This window comes from Alexandromys fortis, unplaced genomic scaffold (assembly GCF_014885135.2).
Source record: "Alexandromys fortis isolate MF-2015 unplaced genomic scaffold, M_Fortis_MF-2015_v1.1 scaffold_310, whole genome shotgun sequence".
Taxonomy (NCBI): Eukaryota; Metazoa; Chordata; class Mammalia; order Rodentia; family Cricetidae; genus Alexandromys; species Alexandromys fortis.
The window spans coordinates 377,429-389,881 of NW_026068202.1; the positions used below are offsets into that span (position 1 = coordinate 377,429).

Genomic DNA, 12,453 nt, shown 5'->3' on the forward strand with positions numbered 1-12,453 from the left:
TAGCGGGAATGTATTTATTTAGTACCTTGAATTTTAAAATTATTTCAAGTTCAGAATTTCTCAGCTGAAGAAGCTGATAAAAGAAATTATTCTTCTTAAAGTATTTAACAAACTTTTTTATAAATATAAATATAAAACCAATATAAAAGAAAATTTTATATTTGAGAAGAAAACTTAAGACAATACCTTGGAAATGTCTAAGACACGGAGAAAAGGAATTAAAATGTGTTGCATTGTATTCTACTGTTGCAATAAAAATCAAGTTTTTCATGATAATAATTGAACAAAGAGGTAACCTTTATATGTGTATATAAATTGCATTGGAAAATAAGGTAACCCATTTTAAAATTATTAAACCAAAAGTGTTTTTATCAAAACAATAAATAAGTGAATTTTATAGATAAAAATACATTTATATGAAACTTAAATGTAAAATGAATCACCAAAAGACTGAATTTCTGTCATAAAGCAGAGATGATGGAGGATTACACATTCCGGTACTGCTATTATAGCTTGCTAATTTATTTAACAAGGTTAAAATTATACATTAAAACTTTCAGTGTTAATCGTTATTTGAGAGAAAACAAAAAGTTACATAGTTTGACTTAAAAGTGCTCCCACATGGCATCTATCCCTCATGGAACACTCCACTCTCAGGTTAGAGATAAATCCATGAGTTCTAAATTTTCAAAACCTAGAGAGATGATTTTGATTTACGATAGTGGAACATGACAGGCAGTATGAAAACCCTGGGTCCAGTCATTATTCTTAGAATGCCGTGTTTTCATTTGCAGGACACTCCTCAACAAAGGAGTCTGATTTTGGTTCACAGTTCTTAAATTGTGCACAAATTTTATTATGATAGCTTGCTACCCACAGAGGAAGTTATGCATAAACAAAAACAACCGTATGTTTTGCTATTTCAATGCGAGCCATTGTAACTCTTTTTTGGATCTTGCGTTTTAATCAGCTGGTACTTAATGTGAACCATAACCAGCAGAAGTGGATGGCGTTAAATTAACACAAAACATAAGTTATAAAAGGAAAAAAAGAAGAGGACATCAAGTGAGTTAAGTATAGTGGTATAGTTAGGAGTTTGATTTTTTGGGGGGGGGGTTGTTTTTACATTGCCCAAGTGATCTTGTAACCTAAATCATGACATTAATAATCTAGTTGGTAACCGTTGTTTTCAAATGTTGCAATTAAAAATACTACCCAGCCTAAAATTAAGCACTTTTCTGCAAAAAGACACCACTTACTATTTTTTGAACAAATTATTTTATTTTTTTAAATATATTCCTGACACCATGTGTTTGTTCTTGCAGCTAGCTATTGACTATTATTTTTAGATAAGATAAGCATATTCATTACCAACAAATTAATCTTGTTTTAAAAAGCACTGAGAAGTGTGAGGTGATTAAAATGGAGGACTTCCATCTGTATCTCCAGCTCGGAGCCTAGTGATTGGTGGCGATGCAATCTCAATAAATGTAAGATCTAATAATTTACTTTGAGTATATGTTTTAAATTATACACAAAATTTGCTCAAAACTGGGTTTTGTTTTAGAAGATGTACTCAATCACAAAATGTGTTTTATAAGCTAAATTTAAAGCACATCACTACTAATTTTTTTATTATTTAAGAAAAATTATTACAATGCATCTGTAAAGTGCACTTTCCTACAGCAACCTTAATTCTTTTAGTCTTACTTCACATTGTAACAGGATTAATTTTATAAAGGCAAAAAAACTATTGTGAAATTAGTAGTATGATCTAATAAAAAGCAAAACATTCATACAAGTAATATTTACAGTTTAAGCAGATTTTTATTGGTTTTGATTTTTCTACAAAGTACAGAAATTCCCCTCCTGCACTTTCTTTCTCTCTTGCCTTAAGATGTTTAAAAATTTCAAAAAATCTGCATCTTCTACAGATAAAGAATTTGGGAAACACCGAATTATTTCCAAAGACAGTTATTTTTCCTTTTTCTCCTTGTTGAAAGTCTTGAAGACCTTCCCCCAAACTTCCAAAATCTCATTTTCACTTGAAGTAATTGCATCTATTTTTTTTTTCAGGTGAAGGAGACATTCTTACAAAGTTTCAAATTTCAAAATTCCAATAAAGCACTTAAGTTAAGCACTCCTCTTTATGTGTGCGTGTATCTATTATTTTGAAGTTGTTATTTATACTGAAATGGAATCTTTTTAGCTCCCCAGAAATACCTTAGTGAACCCTCAACCGTTTCTAACCACTTAATAATTGTGACCCCGTCAGCCCCTTCAAGTAGATCGTTAACCACAAGAGTGTCTGGCAATTTCCAAACCATAGCCTCTGTCCAAAAGGAAAAGATAGGGTTTTTTGAGGCCGAAAGGAAGTGAAAGAAAACAAAACAAACGTAGCTCATGCAGAAAGTGAAAAGTGCTTGGACAGATTAGTATTTTTCTTTTCTGTAAGGCATCCTGCCAAGCGTCTCTCGATTTTTGCTTGTAGGAAAGTGTTGCTATCTACCACTGCACGGTCCCCTCATAATAACTGTCGTTTTGTGTTTTGCTCATCCGTTCTCATCTGACAGACACCCCCGCCTCACCCTGTCAAAACTCCAACTCAGGGGGCTTGGGTGTAGAAACCCTGCCGAATCCAGACGCTGCATCCCCCCCGGTCCCTTCCACAAAGTTTATTTCAGTCCTGAGCCCCCCCCCCCCTCCGCCCCCCTCGAGCGGTTGCAGTAAGAACCGGAAATTTTGATTTAACTCTCTCCCGCCCCCCGAGCCCCCCCCCCCCCCGTTCGGAGCCGATCGGTAGGGAGCCTAGCTCGGGCAGGGCCTCGCTCTCTTGCTCCGGAAGGCTTTAATTTGCACACTCGCCGCCGGGCGGGTCTCGGGCCCCCGGGACTTGCAGGTCCCCGCCCCGCTGCGCAGCCTGCTGGCCTCGGGCCCCCAGCCACGGCCAGAGCCCCGAGCCTCCCCGGCCTCCCCGCGGGCGGCGCCTTCCCTCCGCCGTCCCTCCGCCCACCGCCGCTGTGCCCACCCCCTGCCCGCAGAGCGCTGCTCGCCGTGGCCGCAGTCAGTTACCTGCTCCGCGCGGCGAGCACGTGCGGGGGCCGACGGACACCCCAGCTTCTCGGGAGGCCAGTGCCCCTGGCCCACAGGTAAGGAGCCACGGGCTCACGTGGGTGGACCAGGGTAATGAGGGTTGGGGGGGGGGGCTGTGTGACCCCTCGGAATTCGCGTGGGTTAACTCCTTAGCGCTGAGACTGGGTAGGTTATGGGGGTCAGCTGGGGGAGCTAGAGGTCTCAAGGGGGACCTCCCACACCAGGGACACCCCGACAGCCAGGGTCCTGTGCCAACTTGAACAGATTCGTGCGCACAAACACCCACCCATACGTTCAGTTCTCATGGAACTTCTCCAAAGGAACTCCACTTGGACAGTCAGATTTAAGGCTGAAAATGCACCGTCTGGTGGGATTCCGCCCCCCACGTTTATTTTCCCTGAGCAAGTTCCCTCTGAAGCCTCCCGAGGTGTGGGTACCGGCTCCATCTTCCCCACTAAGGCATAAACGTTCACTTCGGCTTCCTGCTGGCGACCCCGCGAGCGTATTGTGCACGGAGGCGTGCACGCAGCCCACCAGGGTTGAAGCCCCCGCGAGCACGCACGCAGGCTTGCTTAGTGTCCCAAGTTTACTTTTCTTATTTAAAGATTTGCAGTTCAAATGCAACCCTGGCCAAGAGCAGCTCGGGGCTCGGCGGCGCACTAGTCCCCGTGCACGTGGGCGTATCTGCGCGGGCGCATCTGCGTATGCGCACACGCGCGAGTCGCGGTCCCGCGAGCGGCCTCCCCTCGCTGCGCTGGTGGCGACCCTTGTAGCGTTTGGCAAGGCTTCGGGAGAGGCTCATGAAGGATTTCATTGAGTGTGAAGACAGAGAGCAGAGACAGAAAGCAGAAGGAGGCGGCTGCAGTCTTTGTAGTCGCGGAGGAATGCGGAAATGTTGAAGCACTATGTCAAACTTTTTTGAAATGGGGTCAAGTCACATTCAGCCAGCGTGGGAAAGCAACAACAACAACAAAAAAGTGGAGGAGGGGATGGGGCTAAGCACCGCCGCTCGCGTCCAGGGGGTGCAGGCCCTCGGGGGTGGGACAGCGGCCGCCTCCGGGAGCCTGGGCTGGATGCGGCCGGAGGGGGAGGGCGGGCGCCGAGGCCGCGGCTCCCGCTACCTGTGTGGCCCTCGACCTGGCGCGGACCCCCGGGCGAGGTCTGGGGGTTCCTTCCGCAGCTTTTCAGGAACTCCCTCAAGGGAGCCCGGAGAGTCCGCCCTGGCTGCGCAGTGCACTCCCGCACCCAGTGGGGGTCCCGCCTTGTGTTGTTTAATTCCAGGCAGAAGGGCGAGCGGGGGAGGAGGGGTGCGGGGCAGGTAAAATGCTGGCCCAGGGTTCCGGACACGCGGCTGTCGTGGGCCAAGGTCCAGCCTAGGCTGAGGCCACCGTGGGACGGGAAAGCTCGCTCGGTCTTCCTAAGAACTGAACGGGGAAGGGAGGCCCGACCTGTCGCGCGTGGGACCCGGCCTCCAGTCCCCGGGGAGCCGAGCGACCTTTTCAGCTACCGACCTCCAGGCGCTCGGGACACCGGGCGGAGGTTCTGCCGTCATAACCCAGGGGCAGCCCCCTCTCACACCCGGGACTCCTACGTTAATCCTCCACCCCCACCGTCGTAAGGGTGGTTGCACGGGTTGAGTCGACTGAAAACTTAAGGACCAGTCACGGTTATCTTTCTAAGTCCCGAAATTACTCTTTCAGGACTGGACGAGCGAAAGTGTGACGGACTTCCCTTCCAAACAGCCTTGGGATCTCGGGAGGTTGAGGGGAGCACGACACTCCTCCCTTTCCAGGGCCCCTCGCTCTCCCACCCCTAGTAGCCCCAGCCCTCCCCTACCAGATGGTCTGTCCTCTCTGAGTTTCCACCAGGGAGGTCCTTCGAGTCGGAGGCTGGCCGAATTCTGGCTCCCCCTAAGATTGCCATACCCCAAAGACCATTTGTGTATGCGAGTCCTTTTTAAATGTCTCTCGGTAGAAAAGCTGAAAGTAGAAAGAAAGGGAGCAATTTCCGAGCAGATGTCTGACCACCCCTACTCGCGTACTCCCAGCATCGGGTTACAGGGTCCTGAAGCCCCAACCGCAGTCCTCTGCCCCACAAGGGTGAACCCCGGGCGCCCCGGAGTCGGGGAGGGCAGCGAGAACAACGGTATAGGTATAAATATTGAGCTGTGACATTGACGCGCCCGGCGCCTCCCCTCCCCCGCGCTCCAGCACACTCTGGGCTGCTCGGCACGCCCCCTCCCGTCCCGCGCGGCGCTCATCCCCGAGGGGCCCTGCAACCTCTCCTCGCGAAGACTGCACGAGCCCTGCTGGGCAAAAAAAAGTAACTTGGCTTTTCTCCGAGAAACCCGGCGAGATTAGGCAGCTGGGTGGAGGGCCCGGGCGAGCAGAGGGGAGGAGGGGAGCTGGTGGAAGCCGGTGGAAGTCTCCAGGGCTGTCTGATCGCACTTTCTCCTTGTCCTCCCGTCTCCTCCTCCTAGGTGCGGAGATTGTGGGCAGACCAAGCGGTCGCTGCGGAGGGGGAAGAGGAGGGATCGGCACTCTCCAGCGGCGGCGGCGCGCGACTCGGCTAGGCGGAGTTTCGCGGCGGCTGCGCCCGTCTTTGGCTCGCGGGCAAGGAGGGCGCCCTGTCCAGCCCGGCGACAGCGAGTCCGACTCCGGGCGTCCCCCAGGCGTCCAGACAGCAAGCGCACACTCAGGACCCTCTGTGCTGCACCGGCAGCGTCCAGCCAGCATGGAGAAGGACAGCCTGAGCCGTGCGGACCAGCAGTATGAGTGCGTGGCGGAGATTGGCGAGGGCGCCTATGGGAAGGTGTTCAAGGCCCGCGACCTGAAGAACGGCGGCCGCTTCGTGGCTCTGAAGCGCGTGCGGGTGCAGACCGGAGAGGAGGGCATGCCGCTCTCCACCATCCGCGAGGTGGCGGTGCTGAGGCACCTGGAGACCTTTGAGCACCCCAACGTGGTCAGGTGAGCCGGGAGCCCTGGCCTTAGAAGGTGCCGGCAAGGGGAGGCTGGTACCCTCCCACAATCACAATTGAGTTTTGCCAATAGAACCGGTGACCTTGACAGACAGCAGAGCAGAAAAGGCGACCTGCTATGGCTTACCTGCAACCAAGCAACTCCAAAGCGATTTCGCGCCATTGCTTGCCCCAAGGGTCCTGGGTGGGGTGAGTTGGGTGTCTTTTAGGGACAAAACCAGACGACAGTCTAGAAACATACTTTTGCCATCTGTGGGGGAATTTTCGAGAATCTGAGAATGAGAGAGGTAATTAGAACGAAATTTGAAGGGTGGAGCCTAATAGAAAGTTTAAGAAAATGTTGAAATGTGTAAGAATATGTTTGCCAATTGCAAGCATAGTGGTAGCTCTTTAAAAAAAAAAGATGTAGAACTCATGTGTAGAATGACTTCTGATGGTCTAAGAAGTTTCAATACTGACGCCTAGTGTTAAACATTGTTTGAAAACAATTCTTCTAAGGCTGAGTACTGGGAACACTAAGCCAGAAGATCCGTAGTTCAAGGCCAGCCTGTGTTAAAAAGGACCCTGACTGAAAAGAGGAAGAGTTGTTGGAGGGAAGGATGGGGGATGGGGGGTGAGGAGCCTTCTTAAAACCCTTAACTGATTTGATTGTATCACTCAAGGTCTGAGGACTGGTATGGCCTCACTTAGACTGCCCCTTCCAAGGGTTAGACGTGAATCACACCGTGTTAATTCTTAGATTCTAAAACCTGTTTTCTCTGGAAGACTTGTGCAAGCGGTGGGGAGGCATTCTAACCAGCTCTCCTGTGAAGTGCCAGCGTAGGCGGTGAGGATAATGGTGTTTTCTCGGGCCTGCTGGGGTTTCCCGGTTATTAAACAAATGCATAGCTCAGAGTTAAAAGGGAGATGCACAGACCCTTCTACAAGTTAGGTGAAGATTTACCATCCTCACCCAACTCTGTGTGTAGGAGAGTCATGATTTTGTCTTCTTCTTGTCTTCTCATTCCTGTGGGGATTTGGTGCAACAACTGTGTGCTTACTATGTGTCCTGAGGATGAAATTATGTAAATAAGAACAGCCAAATATTTTGTAGGAAGTCAAGCAATTTAACATTAGTCATCAAAATGGAGAGACCCAAGACTGACCTCTGAAATCCCAAGCCCTCTACAGACTCTGAGTCCACAAAATCCTGGGAGGTTTTTGTAGTTCTTGGTTTCCAGTACAGTCAGACTCAGGCCGGAGCGCAGCAGTGAATCATAATATATAAATAAGTAAAAGGACATTGGAAAATAGGACCCCATTAGCCTCATGCTACGTGGCAAAGGTACGAGGTTGGGATGTGGCAACAAAAGATAGTGAGATTTTGGAGACTTTCTAGTTCCCTAGAAAGTCAGAATTTACTTAAAAGCAATAGGTTGCCGTGTGTGTGTGTGTGTGTGTGTGTGTGTGTGTGTGTGTGTGTGAGAGAGAGAGAGAGAGAGAGAGAGAGAGAGAGAGAGAGAGAGAGAAGTCTGTAATAAAATGGAGGGGAAAGGGTGGCTCATGCTGACTCTCAGTTACTATCCTAGAGGAGTGAGGCTGTACCAAAGGATGAATTCCAACATGAGAATTATTTAATATCAAATTTATTCTCTCTGTTACTTGTGTAGGGTCCACTTAAGAGTGACTATCGTATATACAAATAAAGTTCTTCCAGTGAAGAGCCGTTAAACAAGCGCCCTTGCATGGCCTATTTATTGAGTGCAATCCGTTATAAATTCTTGAATCAGAAGAAGGCTGTTCTGTTATGCTGCTGAGGTCATCCCATCTGTTTTATCCTCATGAAATTGGTATGTCTTTTGACAGTTTTAGTTGACTCCATAAAGGGATTCTGAACTGCGAATTTCATTAGAATCTACTCATGAGTAAAAAGAAAAGATTCTTGCTAAGTTTGTTTTTACCTTTGTGACCCTACCTACTTTATGAGGATAAAGTGAACGTAGGTGAAAGCCCTCTATTGTAAAGGCACTTCAGGTACCTGAATACGTCAGAGGTTTCTGGGTCCCCAGGATCATTATCTGACATTTTTACCGAACAAATCAGATTGGTGTTGGACACTCAGGACTGTTATGACAAGTCTCTTCCTGGGGCCGCACGTCACCGTCGTCTGCTCGTCCCAGATAGGAAGCCCCCTGCAAACAAAGGACAAACACCAACCAAGTCCAATGTTCTTATAGAAATATGGGTGAGGGGTGCTTAAGGAACAGGAGCAGAAGTGACTCACAGACAGCTGCATCACCGAAGCCCACCCTAGCTTGGGTGACAGCTTACAAGCCTGAGAACCTGAAGCACACTGCAGGTAACAGCTCAGGTTGGAGAGTTGAGATGCCTCAGCTGGTCTCAGACTCTTTGCAGCTCAGCTCCACTGATGGAGGTCTTCTTGGCAGCATGATTGCCCTTCCGAGGGACTCTCAGCTTCGAAGGCAGGACCTGGTGCCTGGTTAATTCTTGGTCAGTTTCAAGGACTTCCTGAGGCTGCTCTAAGTTGTTCGTCTTCTGCTTAAGGAGCTTCCTGGAGGATGGAATGTTTTAATCCCCAAGGACCAAGAAGCTGCTTGGGTACCCATACCCTGAATTTGTTAGCAAAGGCAGTTGGCAGGCTCCACGTGAGATTAGTGAAGTGTCCGAAGTGTCCTAGCCAGTGATGTCATCCTCACAAGCCGCCATCCCCATTTCCTGTTGGTTTCCTTCCTGTTTTTATTTTTCACTGCCCTGCCTCCCACCCCTCATGACTTGCTTGGCTAAGCTAGGAATTCTTTTTTGGGGGGAGGGGGACGATGTTAGGAAATCCAGTACAGGTGACAATAATTCCTTTCCTTCCAAGAGAGAGTGTCAAAAATGAGCCCCTCTAACCTGTAATTTATGTCCTGCCTGAGGCAACTTTTACACCCTTAAGCCTGTTTGTTTGTTTGAGATTGTTTAAAAAGGACAGATGCTTTTTACATGCCTTCAAGCCAGAAGTAATTGGTCGTAATTATAGTCCCTGTCCACACATAGCTAAGTCTCTAAGCTTGAAAGCGCCCAATAAACATATTAGTTTTCACAGAAGTTTTAAGATTTAATTTTGATGGATTTACCAGAAAGGCAGACTTGTTATTGCTGGTGTCCAAGCACTCTGAGCCTGCACAGCAGCAGTCATGCCTTCCTGCACTTGATACTTCCCAGGCTCAGGCTTGATGAACCAGTAGTGTCCTGCACATAGATTTGCTCTTATTTTACAGTTCGTAATCCTGAGGTCTGGAGCCTTCGCCAGAATCAGACTGTAAGGTTGGCGTTTTTGCATTCCACAGATGAGTTCTGTTTGCCATCCTGAAACAGAACACAGAGATGAACTAAAACATGTTTTTATCAGCAGTCTGCTTATGCACCAAGTGTATATTGAGGGCCTACTATGTGCCAGACAACTTCTAGAAAAAAGAAACAGGGTAGGGCAATGAGCAAGTTAGAGGGAATTGCTAACCTTGTGAAAGTTGCTCGTTTTTGCCCCTCAAGATAGGGTTTCTCTTTGTAGTACTGGCTGACCTGGAACTAGCTCTGTAGACATGGTTGACCTTGAACGCAGAGATCTGCCTGCCTTTGCCTCCTGAGTGCTGGGATTAAATAAAGTATGTCCTACTATACCTGGCTGCTCGTGGGTTCCCTCCCTCCCTCCCTCCCTCCCTCCCTCCCTCCCTCCCTCCCTCCCTCCCTCTTAAAAAATGTATTTGTCAGTCTAAGCCAGGCATGGTGGTGCTTGCTTGTAAACACCAGAACTCTGGTGGCAGTGGAGGCAGGAGTTCAAGGTCATCCCCAGCTACTTGGCAAGTTAGAGTCCAGATTGAACTGCAGGAGACCATCTCTGGTCTTTATTTCAGGTTCTGCTTTCTCTCATTTAACCTGACCAGTTGAATAAAGCTACTAATGTTTGTGACAATTTAGTTAACGAACTTGCTGAGTAGCTAAAGGAGATAAAACACTAATCAGTATCACTTGATGTATGTAGATAGATTAAATTTTCCCTTAAAAACATACGAGTTGATCTATATTAAAAGACATTGACATATTACTAATATGTTGTAGTGATATTTCATTTGTATTTAAATAAATAAAACTTGTCTGAATATCAGAAAGTAAAACAGCCATACTGGTCAGCCTTACAGACCAGGCAGTGGTGGCACACACCTTTAATCCCACCAGCCACACTGGTTAGCAGTAGAGGCCAGGAGGTGGTGGTGCATACCTTCAATCCTAGCACTAGAAAGGAATATAAAACAGGAGGAGAGAGTTCTCAGCTGAGTCTCAGTCTGAGGATTTGTGGAGGCAGGATTGCCATTTGGATCTGAGGTAGAGGTAAGCGGCTGGCTGCTTTGTTTTTCTGATCTTCAGGTTGAACCCCAATATCTGTCTCTGGGTTTTTATTATTCATACTACAATATGTGTGAACACTTGAGCTCCATTTGTTCAAAAAGTGTTAAAGAAAGAAGGTTTATCTAAAAATCAGTTGTAGGAAAGATACCTAGTGACACTTAGCCACTCAGCTGGTTCTGCTGGCCTTGGATGATCAGCTCAGCGAGGCACAGCCAAACACTACCTGTGCTGCCCTAAGCTTTGTTGGAAAAATGATTCAAATTCAAGTATTGGCTCTGCAAGCTAAGGTATTATTATTATTAGATTAGTATTTAGTCCTGTATTAAAAGCAAAGGAAACGAGATGTGCAGCTCAGTGATTATTTAAGGAGCTGCTTCTGATTTTCTCACTGTAAAGATCTTAGCACTACGTAGTGTGAAAGGAGAGGAAAAGCGTGGCCTGTTGGGCTGGAGAGATGGCTCAGTACCGAGAAAATGTGGTATGTGTGTTTTTGACAATGTATGTGAAGCCAGGTAGCTAGAGGTGTCGGTTTGTGGAAATCCTTATTGATAAGTGTCCTTTTGTGGGTTAATGATCTCTTTGGGGGGCTGACTTCAGTGAAAACAGGAAGAGGAAGACTTTGGGTCTCCAATTAAACTTCAGTGTTTAAAGTACATGTGTCCCTTCTGAGCTCTGGAAAAGGTGGAGTTGTCACAGCTGTTTCATAAACAGGTGTTTTGACAGTGGCATGCCGCTTATTCTCTTCTTGGAGTTGAAGTTGGTGACGCTGAGGTTTCAGTGTGTGTGTGTGTGTGTGTGTGTGAAGTACGTACTCACGGGATTCGTGGACTAGAAGTGAATGGGGTAAGGGAGCGAAGTTGTAGAAGCGTGTCATGACACACTGGAATAACTGAATAACTCTCGGGATGTTTGCTCTTGTTTGAGAACCATCTGTGGACATGGATCCTTGTTTTTTGTTTTTTTACTTTGTTTTGTTGTTGTTGTTGTTTTTTTTTGAATGATGCTTCTAATTCATTTCCTACCCATTGCCTGCGTTCCCGAGCCTGGTTAGTCTCCAGGATGTGTGTCCCAGCAGTGTGGCTAGAGTGTTTCATTTGGTGACACCGTCTCCTAAGGCTTCCCCTTGAAAACCCCTTCCCTCCCTCCCTGAACTTCTACATTGCTGCCTTACTTGTGTTCCTGGGTAATTTTGGTGCTCGTGTTTAGGGGACAGCAGTGGGATGAACCTGTCATTACACCGGAATGTTTGTTTTCAGCTCACAGGTAAAGCGTGCCTTAGTAATCTTTTCATTTAGATTTAGTTGATAGAATTGCTGTTTAATACACACCGTTGGAGATTTATTTATTTATTTATTTATAAATAGCTGATTACACATTTGGACAAATAGACCAAAGGGCAGTATTTTTCTATTGTTAAAAATAGTGCTTCACTGTTAATTATTCTTGAGGAATTAAAAAAAATATTTTCTGTGTATGGTTGTTTTTCTTGCATGTATATGCATATATGCACCCTGTATGTGCCTGCTAACTATGAAAGGTAGAAGAGGGTGTCAGATCCCCTGGAACTGGAATCATAGATGATTGTTAGCTTCCATGTGGGTGCTGGAGAATCAAACTTGGGTCTTCTTGAAGAACCGTCCGTGTTCAGGGTGCCTAACGTAACTTACTGTTTTTCATTTATTTAGGGAACGTGTATTTGCCAGCCAACAGTTACAGACATAGAAAGCACAGTCATTGTGTTTTTGCAGATATTTTGGGTTAACATTGATGTTGAAGATTTGGGGGTGTTAGTTCTATTATTGTAGGTATACGTGAAGTCTATTGAGTAAGACCCTTCAAATACATCGCATATTTGAAAATGATTTGGCTCCCCTTGCTTGTCTTCACTATTGATACTGCCTTAATAGTATTTCCATGTGTCCTCTCTGCACTTGTTGTTTGTGGACAGACCTTTCTGGTTCCGGAAGATGCCCTTCTTACATCCGTTTCTTTGACTT

The 12,453-nt window shown here is 46.8% G+C and overlaps 1 protein-coding gene across 3 annotated transcripts in view; it reads left to right on the top strand.

Moving 5' to 3' along the window:
- Nucleotides 1-2,861: 2,861 nt before the first annotated feature.
- Nucleotides 2,862-12,453, top strand: part of Cdk6 (cyclin dependent kinase 6) — a 199,042-nt gene continuing 189,450 nt past the window's right edge. The window contains exons 1-2 of one of the 3 annotated variants that reach the window (XM_050129963.1): nucleotides 2,862-3,149; nucleotides 5,573-6,059. In XM_050129963.1, the coding sequence (XP_049985920.1) occupies nucleotides 5,827-6,059 (233 nt within the window). In that variant the 5' untranslated portion in view covers nucleotides 2,862-3,149; nucleotides 5,573-5,826. Of the gene's footprint in view, nucleotides 3,150-4,381; nucleotides 5,416-5,572; nucleotides 6,060-12,453 lie in introns of those variants that run through there. The other 2 variants (XM_050129965.1, XM_050129964.1) reach the window with 2 other exon arrangements.